The sequence below is a fragment of the Alternaria triticimaculans genome (genome assembly GCF_023758025.1).
Source record: "Alternaria triticimaculans strain BMP 0046 chromosome Unknown scaffold_11, whole genome shotgun sequence".
Classification (NCBI taxonomy): domain Eukaryota; kingdom Fungi; phylum Ascomycota; class Dothideomycetes; order Pleosporales; family Pleosporaceae; genus Alternaria; species Alternaria triticimaculans.
In genome coordinates, this window is record NW_026055968.1 from 913,092 (window position 1) to 931,285 (window position 18,194).

The following is an 18,194-nucleotide window of genomic DNA, read 5'->3' on the forward strand; positions in this document are numbered from 1 at the left end:
TTGCGGCCGCTTCAGTGTTCCTTGCAAGCCATTTCCCTAACGCCGACGACTACCTTTGAGCCTCTTCTCCTTTCGCGAACGCCGATCTCGTCCATCCCCACGTTCAGTTCGCGAGTCCCGTGGCCTCGATCCAAAGTCCCGGTCTACACGGTCTGAATCTCGACTACGGCTCTGGCGGCTGGTTGTACCTTGTCTAGATGCGAGTGTGGTGTTTCCCTGCGACTGAACATAGGGATCAGTGACGGCAGGTCCCTGGATATGGTAGGTCGAACGTTCACGAGAGCTCTCATAACGATTGTCTTGCTTGGCCTCCCAGTTGTGGTCGTCGCGAGAATCTTGACGTGGCGATCTCACGCGTGTTGTGTACTCTGGGCGGTTGGACGGATGCCGATATGGGGAGGGAGACCGGCTTCGAGTATCATGGCGACGGTGCCTGTCAGTTGATGACGTATAATTCAATCGACCGTTATCTTTAAATGATAAGAGTTAGTACAGTTTACACATAGCCCGTCGCTGATGGCTTTCTGGTGGAGTATTTTGTTCATACCTTCAATGCTCTCCCGGCTTTGAGCAGCTCGAGTGTTGTGATGATCACCCTGAAGCTCGCGAGCGCGAATGGAAGCCTCGTGGACCTTCTGTTCAGCCTGCTCACGTAGTTTTGGGTATTGGGCATATACTGCGTCTACTGAGCGCTCACCTTGCTGTTTGGAGAAGATGTCTAGCCTCGCCCAATCGGGAATATTGATTTCGCCAATGATGCGAACTTTGTTTGTCAGACGTACTAGCACCAACTGGCCACCATGGATGTAAGCTTGAGGATCGATGGTACTATCGAACAACGATCCATAGACAGGCCGGTTTCCGGTGAGACTTGTTTCCTCGTAACTACCTCGTTCGAGTAATTTGAATAGCTTGTTGAGTTCAGATACTGACACCAAATTAGAGGGACCTTTCTTTTGGTACGTATAATGGCGTAGACAAGTCGCAGTTTCTGGTAAATTGTCATCGTCTTCGTGAGTTTTCATGACGGTCATGGGACGAAGCTTGTTAGACACCAGGCCTTCGTGTGTCGGTACACCACTTGCGGTTCGTGGATTGTATGCTTGTTGTGGGTCGGGTGCCAAGATGATGTCCCCAGGGCGAACGTTTCGACGATTTCGTGCAGACATTGGGGGGTTGACCTCCCACATGTAATCCTCCACCACGTAGGAACGTGGTTCCGTCTTCGTGGCTGCCCCATATGCAGCTTTCGTGTCGTTAGTCGTATACGCGAATGTATCGTTGTCGCTATATGTATTAACGAGATCACTGCGAATCAGACCAGCATCTTCGTCGTATGGCAGCCCGATATCTCCGCCTTCGTCGTCGTAGAAAAGTTGGTCGTTCGTCCATTTCGTGGAAGCCGCAGGCCGCGCGCCAGTAGCTCCGGTGGAATCCACGACGCCTACTGTTTTCCTTGCCGAATCGGGAATGTCGCGTGATGAACTGATCGATGGAGTTTCGTTCGGAGTCGACAGTGCCTCGCGATCTTGCTGCCGTGGCTGTGCGGGCTGCCGTAAGGCGTCGCGTTTGGGACTATCCGCGACATGCGAGATACCAGAACCAGCGGAGTCAGCCATAGCTCCTGACTGATGCGGTTCGTCTACGCCAACACGGACATCAGCATGTGAACAAAGCAACAGCCGCTTACAGCGAAGTGATCTACTTACCACTGAGCATCGCTCCGGAGACGCAGTGTCCGCGCCGAGAAGCTTCCGTTCGCAGTTTGCAATTGATCTTGGGCGTTGGTGCGTGCAGAGTCTATGAGTGGGTGCACGACCACTTACGACCCGAAAGGCTCGCTCCACGCTAGCGGACAGGCAGTGAAAGATCCAGCTAGCGTACGCGTGCAGGACGACATGAACTCGATGAGAAGACCCTGCTTAATATGTCAATTGATACGTAAGATTACATCGCGATATGGACCGAGGTCTCCATGGCAGACCACATATCTCGATGCACCCGTATTTCGTGGGGCATCTCTATTCACAGACTACCGTGAAAGCAGCCACTTCCTGAAGTCAACAGTTTAGTACATCATAGCCAAGCATCGTCATGACTGAACTTGTAACAATGGCTCTGTTAGTGGTCCCGGCTACGTGGACAATTTTGGAGAATTGAACAAAGGAACGGCCCTTTGTTCGTTCGGCAAGTCAAGTGTTGTCTGTAAATATGTTAGCAAGCCTCACCCCACTGTCATCTTGACACCTGCCCCTCGTAATAAGCCTTCAGGTGTCTGAAAAGATCGCCCCAGCCACTCAATCATTAAACACAGACGTTACGTTAGTCATGGCTAGGACCAGTTCGCGTCATGGCCGAAAAAAAAACTCAACCGCCGACTTCCATCCCGCCAGAAGGAGGGAAAAGGGCGATATATACAGGTCCAGACGCAATATGAACGTCTATAACATAACCAATCACTATTACAATAGTGACGAATCGCGGGTACGTCGCAACCCAACTGCTTCAACCCCACGGAGAGCAGGTCTCAGATATGGAGGCGATAGCAACACGAGTGTGAGTTCGAAAGCCAGAGGTAGCGAACCATCATCAAGCGCTGCTGGAAGACCCCAAACTGGTGACAACGCCTCACCACTTCAAGCTGAGGCAAGCCCCTGGCAGCTAAAAGGTGATTATGACCCAGAGAGACTCATTTCCAGTAGACCCGCCGCTATTATACCGATCAAAGAGGGGGAAGAATCGAAATTGGCTATCCGATTGTCACCTGAGCTTGCAACGTCGCTAGAACGCGCGCTTCAATTCGCTGAAATATGGCATAAGACCTACTTGGCAGGGCAGGAGCGACATGAGCGAGCCAAGATATTAGAGGTCGATCACACCGAAGCTGTGGCTAGAATCGAAAGGCGCCTTGCCAATTTGAGAAGGGAAGGACAAGTTGAAGATGAGGACCAGGCTGAGTACAGAGATTTGGAATCACATTGTCGACGCGCACTCGAGGCTCGGAATAGCGCCCAAGGAACGATTAGGCTAATAGAGGGTCAGTGGAGCGGTAATGATTTTGAAATGAAAGCTCGCTGGCTGGACGTAGAGAAGTTGTTCAAGCAAGTGTGGGCAGATGCACATATGCCTCTACGAAAGATAGCCCGAGCATTACCGAGGCAAAGAACCCGAAGCTTATCTCGCCAGAACCAGGATAATCGGGAGGAGATGGCAGGCCGAATAAGCCAACGGGAGGTTGGGAAAGAGAGGCCGGAACAGCGCAATGACCGGCCTAGTGCTCATCGAGCAGAAATAGAGACGCCCTTTGACAAGAGAAAACTTGTTGATCCGCGTAGTGAAGTTCTCAGTGCTCTAGCGAGACTTTCACGTCGTCATAAAGATCTTATCCGGGCCCGGGATCGATGCGAGAACTATTGCCATAATTACGATCGAGAAGGAGCCAGGTACCTCAAGGCCGTACAAAAGTCAAATGGTTCGAGGTCCTCCAACAGCATCAGGGAAGAGTTCAACAAGGGATTTCTCAGAGACGTGATACTTGACAAGAAAAGCTTGCAGGCCGCCAGAACCGACTACCTAGCTGCTCATGAGCAAGCTCGCAAACTCGGAATTCCCAAGAATTGCACTGACTTCGTAGAGTCTATCGATCTGCAGAGCTGTGATACCGGTATCATCATGGAGAAAGATGCTGTGAACCGCAGGGCCACCGGAGACGATCAACACAAGCTCGTCAGCCGTATAAGAGCTTGGCGTACGTTGACTACTGCGGATCCATTACCGCAGCAGGTTATTGTCGAAGACAGTCCGGATCGGTTGAGCTCGGCCAGTTCGGCAGGTCGTACGGAAAGTTCTGTAGACACTGATGCATCAAGAGACCTGTCGAAAGACGCCAACAAGAAGCTGAAGTCAGACTCGGGGCTCAACCCAGATTCGAGAGCCAGAGAAGACGATGGCCCAGAAGTCAATCTTTGGAAGCCCTCGGATGGTATCAAGTTTTCGCGACCACCAGAAAAGGTACCAGATGCGAACGATAACAAAGACACAGTCAAGCCCAATTCCCCTGTCAGAGTTTCGCCACGCGGAGGCAAGAAGTCGATTGCTTATTTCTTCAAAGCACGGCCGAAAACGTCCAAATCAGTTGTCGATTCTAGGAAGGCGGCCGATACTTCGAGTGCCGGTGAAGCAAGGTCTGGAGAGAAGAGGAAAAGTAGCTCCGAAGGATCGCCTTCCAGTAATAAACGGAGAAGGCCTGAAAGGCGGACCGCACCAGACTGAAGTGCCAGCATCCGCTGAGGATTTAGACTTCATGCAGGTAGGTGGGTGGAGACAAGTGGTTCATTGGTCTTCAGACCGTCGCGGTAGAGCAACGATCACGGGGCGTGCCATGTGTATAGATAGTGGCATGCTGGATCCATGTAGGTATCACGCATTGTAGACATGCCATTTGGAGATGAAATTGCGATAATTGTAGATGGAAAGAGGTGAGGCAGATGACGATGCATGGCGGGTGAATGACGCTTGACGCGATATTACGTAAGCGGGGTGGCCTTTGCTTCGGCATCGTCGCACGACCGTGCCTTCCCGATCTTCTTCCTCCTTAACCTACATCACGTGGAAGAAGCAGAAGTATCAACATGTTGTGAGGAATCTGCGTTGCATTACAATAATTACAGATCCAATTATCTCACTATGGACCAATCTTATCCGGCACATCTAAAGCTTTTACGCGTATCGTGCAGGCGGACAGCTCTTCCGCCATCGACCAACGCTACAGTCTCTTTGGACGAGATGCGCACACTACCCTCGACCTACCAGTCACTGTACTCACTCTCATCACTATAGCTATAGTAACTTCCGTAACTTCCATATCCGTCGTCATCATCGTAGCGCGCACCAGCCCGGCTGTCACGTGCAGGCGTGTTGCGACGGCCACGACTCTCGTTATACCTTCCATCGTAACCATCATATTGGCGATCATCACCCCGATAATATCGATCGTCTCGGCCGCCTGTTGGCGAACGATAACCTGGGGTATTATCCTGACTATTTCCGTGGCCGTTGCGGTCCTCGTTCGCACCATCGTAGCCTTCCTCGCCGCCGCCGTTCACAGCAACCTGATAATCTTGAACATTCTCTTCATCTCGATACTTGCGATGGTCGTAATGAGCGATGTTCTGCTGCCCCGTACCGGTATTCAAGTGGATGTTGTTGTAGTCACCGCTGACGGCGATGTGACGGACGATTCCACCAAACTGCCTGGACCCATGTGAGCGGATTGGGACATCCGCGCCACCGTCGTTGAGTGGAACGGAAGTCTCTTCAGGGTAAGCAGGAGGCGGTGAAGCTTGTTCGGGCTCTTCACGTCTACTATTCAAGTCGGTAGCGCTGGGTAGCACGGTCGAACGTTTTGTTAGATGGACGCCGTTCGCAGCATCACGCATGCGCTGACCCTCTTCTGTGTACGACTGTAGCCCCGACTCTAACCAGTCGTTGATTTCGTCATGAGCTTCGTCTTGGGTTGGACGGGTCACTCGCATGGCAGCTGGGCCTCTTGGTGCGTCTTTTGGTATGTATGACGGCACTACGTATGCGTTCATGCGACTTAAGGCTTGAGCATCAGATTCTGACATTGTCACGTGTTCGAAATGATGCTGATGCGTGGCGAAAAGGGTGATGTTCAGGCTCAGTGGTGAGTTGTACCGCTTCGTGGCAGAGGGTGTAGAGTTGTAAAGGCTGCTTTGTGTTTAAGAAGAAGAGATGGAGGTCAGCGGTATTATGTGATGAGAGCAACTGGCACATTCACAGATGTCAGATGACTTAGTTTCACTTCTCTGGGCTGCTAGCGACCATGCGGAGGTCCGATGGCGTTCACTCCCATTCCAAATATCCAGACGGGACCATCTTTCTGGAGTCAGAAAGACAAACTCGGTTGCCAAGAGCGCTCTTCCGCCAGAGGCCAAATTCGCGTCCAGGTTGATCCATTCTTTTGATCCCCACTTATCGTCAAGCGCTTTGTACAGTAGTGACAATGACAAAGCATTCACGCAGTACCCACACAACCTTAACAATGAGCATTGTGCAAGCAGGGTGAACAGCTCCCTAGCATGGACCACATCATCAAGATACCCACACGCGTGCACTCTCGCATTCACTAACGGCATCCAACATACCTCCACCTCATATCACCCGAGCATCATAACCAAGATGCCCCAATGGACATGTGAAGTATGCCGCTGGCCCAACGAAGAGAACGCTGAGTCGTGTACACAATGCGAAAGATCGACACGTGACGGTAATCCGGGTATGACAGAGGGTGAGTCTAGCTCAGAGGAGGAGCAGCCTGAAACTCCAGAGAAGGATGAGGTGCCGCAAGAATATGAGCTGCCGGATGAGGAAGGTGAGGAGGTGGGGGAGGATGAGGGAGAAGATGAGAATGGAGAAGGAGGCTCATGAAGAAGAAGACGGTAAAATCAAGTTGAACAGCAAGAATAACATTCATTGGCAATGCGGTCATAGGTATCATCATCTGCCCATCAACACTCCACAGCCACAACTCTGCCAGCATTCTACAACAACGCCCAAGCCAAGACCGCAGCAACCATCCCACTTCCAACAACAGGACTAAGCCTACCCGCCGCACCAGTCGGCGCAGGCGACGCCGCCGCATCCCCACCTTCTTCCGTCGCAGAACCCACATTCGCAATCGCCACACCACTAACATCCGTCCCATTCTGGCACTGATCATCCGACAGCAACTCCGCCGTAGCGTTGAACATGATATCCGCGCACTGTCACCTGTTAGCTTCGACCCTCCCATCCAAAACCACCTAGGCTCGGAGAACTCACATTATACAAAGCACTCCCACTATGCCCCAACTGAATAACCTGCACGGTAGCCATCAACCCATTAATCCGCTCATCATCCAGCCCACTATACCCCGCCGCCTTAAACCCTTCTTCTAGATTCGCTTTCCCGGTTTCCTTCATGCAGAACAGGCCGGCGCCGGTTTGGTTGAACATTTCCAAGAGGGTGATGTTGAAGTTTGTGGCGTTGCTGCCGAGGGCTAGGTTCACGGAGGTGAGGGCTGAGGTGTGCGATCCGTTTATGATTGTGGCGCCGCCGGTGGGGGGCCAGAGAGTGCCTGTTAAAAAGGTTAGAAGGGGGGGTTGGGATGAGTAGGGGCGTATTTGGGGGCTTTGGAGTTTGTTGGGAATGAGAAGGGAGGAATGGGATGCCGTACGGTTCGCCATGTCCGTTGTTTCATTCACATTGGCGCAGGGATAGATCCATTGGCTAGCTGGTTCCTCAAAGGAGCTACCGCGCCATGTGGGTGCGAGGAGACGGAAGTGAGCGTTTGCGCCCGCGGCGAAGGCGGCGACTGTGAGGAGGGTGGTTGACAACATGGTCGCTGTAACAACAAGAAGTTGATGCTACAAGTAGGTTCAGTCGTAGGAGTAGGGAGGGACGAGGAGATGCGAAAGCAGAAAGATGTAGAATGTGAAAGGAATCCGTTCTCTCAACCAGCGTACAGCATCTGACATGCAGCCGCCAAACCCTTTATACCCACCCCAACTCCCAGTACACCTTCCTCTGCGAGTCTCCGCATGCAATTCTACCCACATGCCTGTCGTGCTAGCGGAAATCAGATGCCTCTGTTCCGCTGCCAAGCAAGCACGAAGAAGCCTTTCCTCGCCTAACCGCGACCACGGCATTGGGAAAGACGTAAGACCCAATCAAACGTGATAATTTTGGTCGAGGAGTCTGGAACCGGTGTGCACCCATCCACTCATGGTTGTAGCGAACATGTTGTGGCGCGAGCTATAGCTGCGACCCTGCATACGGACCCCAGGATAATGTGCTCAAGTGAGCAAGTTTATGTCTTGGCGGGGTTGGACGGCTTCGCGAACATGTCAAGCTGAACGGAAAGTGGAGGGGAGATGATGGCACGCCTCTCATGGCTGAACTTTGGGGTCAATGTAGTTGATGTAAGATTTAAGAAGCGGGAAGCTGATGTTGGACGTTGAGTGTAGTGGTTCCAGAGCTTCCCAGGTGGATGTAGAAGTCGCGGGAACGCTAGCACGAATGAGGTAAAGACCGAATCGTTGCATGGCATCTAGGTACCGCAGATCAACACGACCACGCACAAGCAACAAGAAGCTTGATATAAACATGACTGTATTGCAAAGTCTGGTATCATAAAGACTCACTAATCAAAAACTCCATACCCAATGCCATACCCAATGCCCTGACCCAAGCGCCAAAGAACCATTCATCAAAACATACTACTTTTCTTCTTCTTGATCTTCTCAGCATTGCTCTCACTCTGTGTTCTCAAGCCCCAGAAGCTCTTCTTAGCCTTGGCAACCGGCTTGGGTAGTCCATTGCTGAAGAAGCTGCTCTGACTAGCAGCGGGCCGATGTTGTACAGGTGCTTGCAGGTATACACCTTGCGGTTGCTGCATGCGCGGGGGTTGTGCGGGAACGGGCGCAGGGCGGGGTGCGGGACTCGGTCGCTGGTTCTGCCATCCACCCTGTACGAGGGGTGAGGAGTGTCGCTGAGGCTGTGGAGATGGGCGCTGGAGAAGGTTGGACTGATCGCCAAACTGCTTCTTCAAACGTTCTGTCTCCTTGTCGATTTCAGCCTGCTTCCGGCGTCGCTCTTTCTCTTCTCGTTCCTTCTGCTTTCGCTCCTGCTCGAGGAACTGGAGCGTCTTGCGCTCTTGTTCCTCTTCCTGCCTGCGCCGAGCTTTTCGGTTTGCTTCTTCCTGTCGCTTCTGCTCGCGTGCCTCGGCCTCCACTTGTGCCTTCAGTCGCGCAGTCTCGGCGTCAAGCTCCCACTGCGCTCGTGGATCTAATCTCGGCCCCGGCTGCCGTTGTTGTGTTGGGCGCTGCGGTTGAGGCGGGCGCTGCTGTTGAAGAGGTCGCTGAGGCTGAACGGGTTGTGGAGGCTGGCTGGGACGAGTCTGGTTCGTAGCTAGCGGAGGAAGCGAAGAGCGCTTGGCGGCGTTGTTGTTGCTGGTATATGAAGGTGGAGGTACTTGTGCGTTCGCGCCAGCACCGCCAGCAGGCTGAAGGGCAACCTTCTCCGGTGGGTATTGCGACGATGAAGGGGTGTAGGCTGGCGGTGGAGGGGGCTGTGGTGTCATGACTGGTGCTGTGATGTTCGGGCCTTCGAGTGGCGATGAGCCCTTCCTCGCGCGCACTCCCGCGCTGTTCTTTCGGATGTTGGCGTTGATGTGGAACTGGTCGTTTAGATCGCTGAAAAACAGATCGCGTATTACAGCGGCCCCGATGAGCAAAGCTACCTCCAGCCCCTTGTAGTCCTCAATCTCGACGCGGTAGAGGTTGGACTCCATGATCGTAAGCTCCTTCAGGCCAGAGAACAGGGCAACGGCAATATCGGGCTCCTTGCTCTTCTTGACCTTCTTGCCGGTGGGATCGGTCGATTTGCCCGTCATGTAGCATGTCATGTCCTTGCCCAGCCTGCCCTCCTTCCGCCAGGCAAAGTTGACTTTGGGCGTGTTCGCATCGCTGCCGGGGTCCGCAAGGCTACGATCGAGGGTAGAGTTGCTCGGGGTCCTGAAGGTGACCTGGGGTATGCTGAACTCCCAGCTAACGGTGCTGCTCCACTTCGCTGTCGAGTGCTTAACGACAACGCGCGAGTCGGGGTTGTAGAGTTGAATAGCGAATTCGGTGGGGTAGATGGGCTGGGGCGGGGGCGGCACTCCGCCATTCCTGCGAATCTCCTCCTGGGACAATGTTGGGTGCGACCATCCCGGCTTCGCAAGCACTTCGCCGTATAGGACCTCGGGGTTGCGTGAGTCGAACAGGGCTACGGCGTATGTGTTCTTCGCATCGTTGGAGGCTGGGTCGACGTGGTGGAGGGCATATTGCGCCTCGGGCTCGGAGCCGTTCTGGGTGAAGTAGAAGGATTCGTGGTGCTTGAGTTTGTCGGTCGAGGCCTTGAGAAAGAAGGCTAGAGAGTGGTTAGTACCACTACCGCTATTGATATGGCGATTGGCCCGGATGGCTGGGCTGGGAACACGTACTGGGGAGGTTCTCGTCTAACATTGCGTCATGTTATACCCGTCTAGATACTGCGTGTGGTTTGTGATGCGACCAGGTGCCTGGAACGAACGATGAGCTGGCAGGTTAGTGGATGTGCGGCGGCGGCGTGGACATGTTATGGCTGGTCGACCGGATACGCGTCTCCCATGAGGCTGTACGCACATCCCTGCAACTGCGCCGGGAGCCGCTGCCCAATGACGCTGATCTGCCCCGCTTATCCGCTATTCTTGGTCAAGTCAGCCTCGCGCGAACCGTTCTTCGCGCATCCACGTGCTGCTCTCATTTTCACTTGTTCGTTCGTATATCGTACCTTTGACCATCCCACCTGCCATTGGACGTTCGTAAGAGTCGACCCTCTCTGTTCATGACGCCAAGTAGGCTTGTGGCATGTTGACGATGCTTGCGCAATGCACCGCAGCAACGTTTCACCACGGCCCGCAGCACAGCCGACCGAGCGATGACCGCAGCCCATCGACATTTCCAAGCTCAGCGCTATAACTAACGTCGCTTGCTAGTCGCCTTGCGATCGAGGCTTGTCAACGGTTCGCGAACTTGGCATCTTCGATTGTCCTGGAATTACGACACGCCTACGCGTCTTTTGGCCAAGCAGCATACGTGCATCTCGCAAGTCATGCTACATTGAGATCGATATCCACCCCGCAGAGATGGGGAAGCGATCCTCGGCACAATGGAAGCTTCAACCTTTGGATGGATGCACAAATTGTCAAAACTCAGACTCCGCTTACCAACGCAGAAGTGCTTTCCTCCGACCATTGACAGCTTGACGGCAACGGCTATCTATCTTGTCATCACTAATCACGGGAACTCTACGTGAGTGCCGAAGCAGGAACACGTACTCACCCAATACACAGTGTCTATCAAACACGAGGGTGAGAACAAAAACGAAGGCAGAAAAACAAAGCAATGGAGCACAAGCGCTTCACAACACCAGGACCGCCTAACCTCCTCTAACCCTCATCGGTTTCATCTGCCTTTCGCCACCGCGTCCGTTCAACACAGAGTACACATACCAGATCGTTCCCTGGCTGGTATGACCCACGCCATGCATAATTCATTCGCAAGACTTGAACCTCGGAGAGGTCTCGGAAGAGGCACATACTGGCGACTCCAGCCCTACAAAGTCTACGGGGTGGCTTTGTGATGAGGACTTTGATATCGAAAGAGCGATCTATTGACCGCTACAGCTTAGCCATTTCACCACCAATGCACCGTACTGGAGCGACTACTTGAGCATGGTCCTGTACCCATAATCGCGGATATGCTACGATAGGAGCTAGGACACTGCGCAGAAAAGTACACGTCTTGTTCTCTTTTCGCGGATATGGATGCCGATTTGGACGAGGAATTATTCACATAATGTCATCGAAACAATGTAACAATGGATGGGGTAAGGGTTCAGACACATTCTTATTTGGGAAACATGTATTCACTTTTGTTGATACGTCGAATTCACGAGGTGTTTGACGCACGCAATTTTCGACTTGGTTCCGCGCTAGCTGCTATCGTCCAGCTGGACCCTGATCCTACGTTTGCACCTTCCACCGACTTGCATTACCACATATTGCGACATCACTTGTCAACGTCCACAGACAACTATCCTCACGTGTCCGCGGTATCCAGATCACCAGTCATGACTGAACGAGCACCCGCCGCCGACGCACGCCTGCAGCAGGTTCTGGAACATGTCAACACCACTTCAGATATCGGCGCCGTCGCAGCCGAGACAACTTCCTGCAATACGCTTACCAGCGCAGCAACTCTACCAGGAAGCAGGGTTTCTATTGCTGCTACATCATCGATTAACCACGGCAAGTCTGGGTCGTCGGAACATAAGGCGGTCCCATCAACAGCCGAGGTGACTACTCAAGGACACGTCCTGTACCGCAGTGCTGGTATACAAACACTTCCACCAAGCAATGCCGATGGTTTCCGCAAGATTTACGATCGCGAGCCCACACACCAGGAGCTCGTCAGCAAAATTGGATCTGCTGCACTTGGTCGCTACAAGCCGGGACCATCAGCGCACGACGTCGTTCAGAGCGCACCATTCCCCGCTCCAGACGTTTCCGATAGGCGTGCAAACTATGTCACCTCATCGTTCCAGACCAAGGATATAGCGCAATGCAAGAAGGATCTTCTAAAATCAAAGGTCAAGGCATCGCTGTTAGTTAACAAACAGCGCGACGCAGCTCTGTCGGCAGGATACAAGGTCTGGTCGGAAACAAGAGACGACTACATCGTACACTCAAAGCAGCTCGACACCAGTGTTCAGTTTGATCACCAAGGCAACGCGGCCAACGCGAATGTTGATGGCCTTTCCCTACCCAACATCTACGGCGAAGAGATCGAGCCGCGCTCCACTATCACCCATCCCACGCAGTTCTCGAATAGCGGGACTCCAGAGACAGAGGCTGGGGTTGACGTAAAAGCAAGAGAGTACACCTTCAGCGCAGCTTCAAGTCTTACGCCGCCGCCAACGCCGCCCTCACTTAAACAACACGACGCCAATGCCAATGGGAGCACACCTCAGCGCATTCGTACTGTCGAAACTTGCATACCGAGTGAGAAGTCCGATCCACCGTCCATTGAAGATTACGGCTACGTTCAACTCATCCCCAAAGAAATCAAAAAGCAAGACGCGGACAGGGATAGTGGTCAGGAACAAAAGCAACAGAAGAGAAGGAGCTCGGAGACAAGCGAGCGGGACTCTACGGAGGGACAAAAAGAGGGGTCTGCCGTCATTGGAAGCAATGAGGGGACCGTGATGGTGTTTGGCGGCGAGAGATTTGCGGATGAGTACATTGTTTACGACGCCACAATGTCGAATGACACAGACTCAGTCACGTTATCTCGATCGCCTTCTAACATAAGCAAGAAGAGAAAGTCTGTCGACCAATGCGAGCCTGAAGTAATTACCAGACCGCTAAAGCGCTTCAAGTCGTCAGCCACTCACACCGATCCTCCCCCTGTCAGAACGGATACTAAGACAGGCCGTTTTGTACAAGACAAAGATGGCAGTGTCGCGCACAATGACGCGTCGACTGCCAGTATCGAATGCGCACAACGCAACGAAGCTCCTGGGGAGGCGAAACGACACTGTGGTCGGTCTATCTCTCCAAGTCGACCCCGCGAAGGCCAACATCACTTCGAGGATGATCGCCCCTCCCGCAGTTCACGAAGAGATCGGGAGCCCAGACGGCGAAGCCGATCTCCAGTTGCCGAACGCGATGAAAATGATTTTAGAGCAAGAAGCAGCGCCAGACAACCGTCTGAGAGCTCATGCAAAGAGAGGCGCCGACTCCACATGACAGAGTCGCAGCCGCGCCAGGCAGGCCCAACAGTTGGTCTTGCTAAGATTGACGCAACAAATCAGAAAGAAACGGAGAAGCAAGCACAACGCTCAAGTGACTCGGACGAGACAGTCCTTGCACGTAAGAAGGAAGACGACAGGCGAATGGAGCGAGCGAAGCAGATTACCGACGAAAAGCGAGAGAAGCATCGTCAACAGGAAGAAGCCGAGATACAGCGGGCGGAGCAGATCACCAGCGAAAAGGTGGCAAAGCGTCGTCAGCAGGAAGAAGCTGAGATGCAGCGAGCGCGTGAAGCAAAAAACGAACGGAGATTGGAGATCGAAGAGAAGAAGCGAGCTCAAGAAGAAGAGTCTCGTCGCCGAGAAGAGGAGAAGGACAGGCAACGCCGCCGCCGCCGTCGCGGAGACTCACAAGAGAGGAGTAGCAGCACACATCCGACGAAGGTACGCAAGCCAGTTGAGCCAGCCAAGCCGGTCGATGAGTATACACAAGCACGCGAGCTCGAAGCACGGCGACGGGAACAAGTGTTTGCCGCGCGATCTGTCGGCGAGAATGCTATCCAGGCACACGAACAACCAGCCGCTGCGAAAGAGAATCCCAGTAGATTGAAAGCAGAGCCAAAGAATCCAGAGAAAAAGATGGAAGATGACAAAGTGACGAAAGCGAGAGCGAAGCCGAAGGCGAGTCGGAGTGCTCGTGAAGAGATTGAGCGTTACGATCCGAGGAAGAGGTTTGGTCATGCTGGGTAGGGGTTAGTATCGGTATGAGGTAGGTATAGAGGTAAGTATAGTGCGGTAGTATGTGGATGGTGTCTGGGAGAAGGGCTCAAGGGCGAGTCTCTGTCATTGGATTGATGGGGGTGTGGAGGTAGATAGATAGTCTTCTGATAGTATAAACATATCAATATTCCAAACGCTTAGTGGAAATAAGTTGGTTGCATATCATATGGATCGCAAAATCAGGCTTTGAAGAGGTACTTCCACAACGCCCTCCCTACTCCAGCTCTTCTCAACAAGTGTTGTATATGTTCTAAGACATAGTATTCGTTGTGCACAATGTGTAGCGCTCCATCAATTGTTGATTCAGTGACAAGGCGTGTGCTCGCAATATCGGCCAGCTTGTCCATGAACTCTGGCTCCCCTTTCACCTCCATTCACTTCGAATTTTGCGACCTTTCGCTGCCGCTGGTCACGCAGCATTGAGGAAGCTAAGGACCCACACTAGCGATCCTCAGTCACCTCCGCGTTCCCATCTCGCGATAGCCCCAGCTGGACAGACTTGCTGTCTTCTACTCACAAGCACGATCGTTTCTATACCAGATCTCTCGCGAACACTCATCATACCGCCCAATCTCTGCCACCGTCATTGACAAGCAAGATACCTCCATCAACACTACCGCCGATATGGCCGATAAGTGCAGCCCCAACGACCGCACCCTCAACTCCCGCGTCTCCAAGACACACATCACCTACCTGTCTGTTCATACCCATCGCGAGCCACATCCAGCTGTCCGAACGACGAAGAAGCGCGATAAGACACCTCGCCGAATAGACGTCCACCCCCCTCCCCTTACCAGCTCAAGCTCGATGCACAAACACTTCGACATTCGCTTCGCGCGACATAAGTCCACCTGGCGGTCCATAGCACACGGCTTTGTGGAGCAGCAACAAGAAAAGTTGAGGGATGCGGAAGAGGATGAGATGGAGTGCGAATACGATACTATGGACCAACTGGCCGCGTTTGAGGCGAGCGGTGGGGTGTTTGGTAGTCCGCCTGCCTCTGCCGCGTCGTCGCCCTCGTCGTCTCCAAGTAGTGATACTACTGGAAGTTTGGCTGGGTCTTGGAGCACCGCGTCGTCCTTCAGTGCGAGTACGCTCGCCAGTTCACTGGCATCACAGCCCAGCGTGGCGGCATTCAATGCTGCTACAAGCAGCTCAAGCGCAGACAACAGCGGAATGTCCTCGCCAGAGGTCGACATGATCGATGCTTCCGACGAGTATGAAAGCCATGTCGCCGCCGCGCCCACAGTTGTCACAACTCCCACACCCGCACCACCACCCTCGCAGCCGCCACATCCCGTGACCACGGCCCCCATCGCCGCGGTCAACCCACCCCTCTTCTCAGGCTTAGGCTACCTACCATCCAAACCCCTACCAACCGAAAAGGCGACAATAATAGCCAAACTCCCTTCCAAACCGCGCTTAAAAACACCCTCTCCCTCTCTACCCCCCAAATCCGCATCTAAACCCGACGTCGAACTAGGCATGGGCTCCTTCTCCGCCTCAAAAATCACCAATTCCGCCGCCCTCGTCTCCGCGTTCTGTAACCCACATTTCAAGCAGTTCTTCTCGGATGAGATGAAAGCGCTACAAACCTGCTTACTGAAGAAACAAAAGGGAATTTGTGGATCTGATCTGGTTTATCTTAATAGGTCGCTAAAGTGGGTCATCGATGCCGCGGAGGCAAAGTGGTTTCATCCAGACATTGACTTTGAGAGCGATGATGTGGCGGATTGGAGGGGGAAGTTGAATGTTTTTATGGAGGTTTTGGGGGGTGAGGTGGTTGGGGTTGCGAAGGATACGAAGGAGAGGATTGAGAAGGTGTTTGGGTTGTTTGCTGATGAGGAGGGGGTTAATGAGGGGTTTGGAGAGGAGGCGGGATGAGGGTTGGGGACTATGATGGTGGGGGAGGTCTCTTGGAGATTAGCGATAGTGAACTGAGATGTATACAAGAGTATGATTTGCACTAGAGACGCTGTCAACAAGGGACCGAGGGGGATACGAGGCGGCCATGCGTTGCAAGTGACAGCTTGTGGAAAGCAACGTAGGCATGATGAGTAGTGATAAGCATGAAGAACAGGAAGCTTGACGAGATAGTAGCTGCCAGGTGGTAATCGAATCTTGCACCAGAAATGATACATCTAGATGTCTTCACGTCTATGCCTCTAGTCATACTCTTCCTTCTCCCCCTCAAGCAGTAGTTCATGTCCATTCCCTTCTTTTACGCCCTGTGCAAGCACCCATCCAGCTATAGCTACAGCAGCCATACACCACCAGGCCAGTCCGATCATTCCCATATTCAGCCCCCTGCCGAATACCCAGGAGAAGAGTATTGGCCCCACGGTCCGAGTAAGACTGGACACCGACTGGCCAATACCATGAACGGTACCCAAGACCGATGGATGCGGACTGACGTTGTTGATAAGTATAGCCGTACATGGCAGAGCGAAAGTGCGAGCGAGGACTTGTATGAACAAAGCACATGTAATAGCGATCCATATCCACGGACCGCTGACACCGTCGGGTGGGGACGTCCAGCTGGGAACCAGACTCAAGAACGGAGCTGTAGTGTACATCACTGGAAAGAGAGCGAGGAAGATGCGGTAACAACCAACGGTACCTAGACGATGCGCAACTCGTGGGTAAACGAAGAGTTGCAAGGGTATGCCGATGACACCGATGATGGCAAGTGCGATACCGATACGCGCTGGAGGCATGGCTAGACCGCCGGTAAAGAACAGGCCGTGAGGCGTGAAACCCGGGGGATATGGGTGACTACGGTCGAAGCGAGGCGTGGAAAGATGGATAGTCCAGAGACCGTTGAAGGTACCTACGTGCATAGCAAGAACGCCGTGCGCGCAGAGTGTTGTGACTAAGTTGCGAGTCCAGATACGACGGAAGGGTAGCTGCTGTCTGACGAAAATCCTCGGCTTGTCAAGACTAGCAGATGATGGTGCATGCACCGATGTTGGTGTGGGTTGTAGCTCAAAGTCATCCTCCGGTACAACGTTGTACCCATCTTCAGATGCGATGTTCTGTCGAAAGATCGTTCGACGTATCCATCGGCCAACGCGGAGACCTGGGTCGGGCCGGTGTTTGCAAAGTTCACCTGTCTCTTCAAGGAAGAAGAGAACAGCGAAAGATGACAAGCATAGGAACACGGCGCTCGTGAGATTGGGTAGGGCGTAAGGGTATCGCTTCATCCACTGTACGCCGTCTTTGCCACCGAAAGTGGAGTTGGGCCCAAATAGAGAAGGGTAGCTGGCAAAGGGGTCTGCGAGTACACCACCTGCTTGCTGTCAGTACGTTCTCTTATGTAGACCGCTCAATGATACTCACCCATTATAGGCCCGACCAAGACACCGACGTTGAAGATCATAGGTAAGATCAGGAAGGCTCTACTCTGGTACTTCTTTTCCTTGATGATCTCACTGATCATAGTCCTCATCACACCAACATTACCGTTCAGTATACCACCAAGACATCTAAAGGCTACTGCCATGGCGAAACTGCGTGAGAAGCCAAAGCCAATGATGCTAAGCATTGTGCCAAGCAGCCCAAGATATATCGTTCTCTTTCGGCCACCGTACTCTGCATCCGAGAAGCGTCCCCATAGCATGGCGGTCATGAACTGAGTCGCTGGGAACGCTGCGCCGATTATGCCAGCTTGGTACGAGATGGTCGACTCTGGGAGTGATGGATCGAAGGATTGGAGCTGGTAGTAGAGATATGCGCCCAGCGAGGTCTGAGTCAAAGGTTCGGAAAGACGAGCAAGCATCAGGACGAAGAGCTGGTCTTTGCGTGGTAATTCGCTCCATGATACTGGTTGGCTCGTAGGCTTGTCTTGTTCGACTTCGTCGAGATCAGAAGATGTGGTGTTCGCCTGGGTGTCGACATGCAGGTCACGCGACCATATTTTCTTTTTCTTGAGCTCATATCCATCGTCAGATGCTATTGCATTCGCGAGAACGCTTGATGGCAAAGATGTGACATCGTATCTTCCGCGGTCGAGTCTCAT

The 18,194-nt window shown here is 53.0% G+C and overlaps 8 protein-coding genes across 8 annotated transcripts; 3 read left to right on the top strand and 5 right to left on the bottom strand.

Moving 5' to 3' along the window:
• Positions 1-350: 350 nt before the first annotated feature.
• J4E78_007460 (uncharacterized protein) lies at positions 351-1,619 on the bottom strand (the record flags this gene model as incomplete). The annotated part of the gene is made up of 2 exons (XM_049368066.1): positions 351-433; positions 548-1,619. 2 exons carry the CDS (start codon positions 1,617-1,619, stop codon positions 351-353), a joined length of 1,155 nt encoding a protein of 384 aa, XP_049220387.1.
• A 1,504-nt stretch (positions 1,620-3,123) lies between these two features.
• Positions 3,124-4,272, top strand: J4E78_007461 (uncharacterized protein; the record flags this gene model as incomplete). The annotated part of the gene is made up of 1 exon (XM_049368067.1): positions 3,124-4,272. The coding sequence occupies one exon, from the start codon at positions 3,124-3,126 to the stop codon at positions 4,270-4,272; it is 1,149 nt and encodes a 382-aa protein (XP_049220388.1).
• Positions 4,273-4,805: 533 nt separating this feature from the next.
• On the bottom strand, positions 4,806-5,627 carry J4E78_007462 (uncharacterized protein; the record flags this gene model as incomplete). The annotated part of the gene is made up of 1 exon (XM_049368068.1): positions 4,806-5,627. The coding sequence occupies one exon, from the start codon at positions 5,625-5,627 to the stop codon at positions 4,806-4,808; it is 822 nt and encodes a 273-aa protein (XP_049220389.1).
• Positions 5,628-6,563: 936 nt separating this feature from the next.
• On the bottom strand, positions 6,564-7,401 carry J4E78_007463 (uncharacterized protein; the record flags this gene model as incomplete). Its single annotated transcript, XM_049368069.1, has 3 exons — positions 6,564-6,785; positions 6,844-7,139; positions 7,239-7,401. The coding sequence occupies 3 exons, from the start codon at positions 7,399-7,401 to the stop codon at positions 6,564-6,566; spliced, it is 681 nt and encodes a 226-aa protein (XP_049220390.1).
• Positions 7,402-8,270: 869 nt separating this feature from the next.
• J4E78_007464 (uncharacterized protein) lies at positions 8,271-10,068 on the bottom strand (the record flags this gene model as incomplete). Its single annotated transcript, XM_049368070.1, has 2 exons — positions 8,271-9,973; positions 10,047-10,068. The coding sequence occupies 2 exons, from the start codon at positions 10,066-10,068 to the stop codon at positions 8,271-8,273; spliced, it is 1,725 nt and encodes a 574-aa protein (XP_049220391.1).
• Positions 10,069-11,716: 1,648 nt separating this feature from the next.
• Positions 11,717-14,146, top strand: J4E78_007465 (uncharacterized protein; the record flags this gene model as incomplete). The annotated part of the gene is made up of 1 exon (XM_049368071.1): positions 11,717-14,146. The coding sequence occupies one exon, from the start codon at positions 11,717-11,719 to the stop codon at positions 14,144-14,146; it is 2,430 nt and encodes an 809-aa protein (XP_049220392.1).
• A 654-nt stretch (positions 14,147-14,800) lies between these two features.
• J4E78_007466 (uncharacterized protein) lies at positions 14,801-16,060 on the top strand (the record flags this gene model as incomplete). Its single annotated transcript, XM_049368072.1, has 1 exon — positions 14,801-16,060. The coding sequence occupies one exon, from the start codon at positions 14,801-14,803 to the stop codon at positions 16,058-16,060; it is 1,260 nt and encodes a 419-aa protein (XP_049220393.1).
• Positions 16,061-16,341: 281 nt separating this feature from the next.
• J4E78_007467 (uncharacterized protein) lies at positions 16,342-18,194 on the bottom strand (the record flags this gene model as incomplete). The annotated part of the gene is made up of 2 exons (XM_049368073.1): positions 16,342-17,465; positions 17,516-18,194. The coding sequence occupies 2 exons, from the start codon at positions 18,192-18,194 to the stop codon at positions 16,342-16,344; spliced, it is 1,803 nt and encodes a 600-aa protein (XP_049220394.1).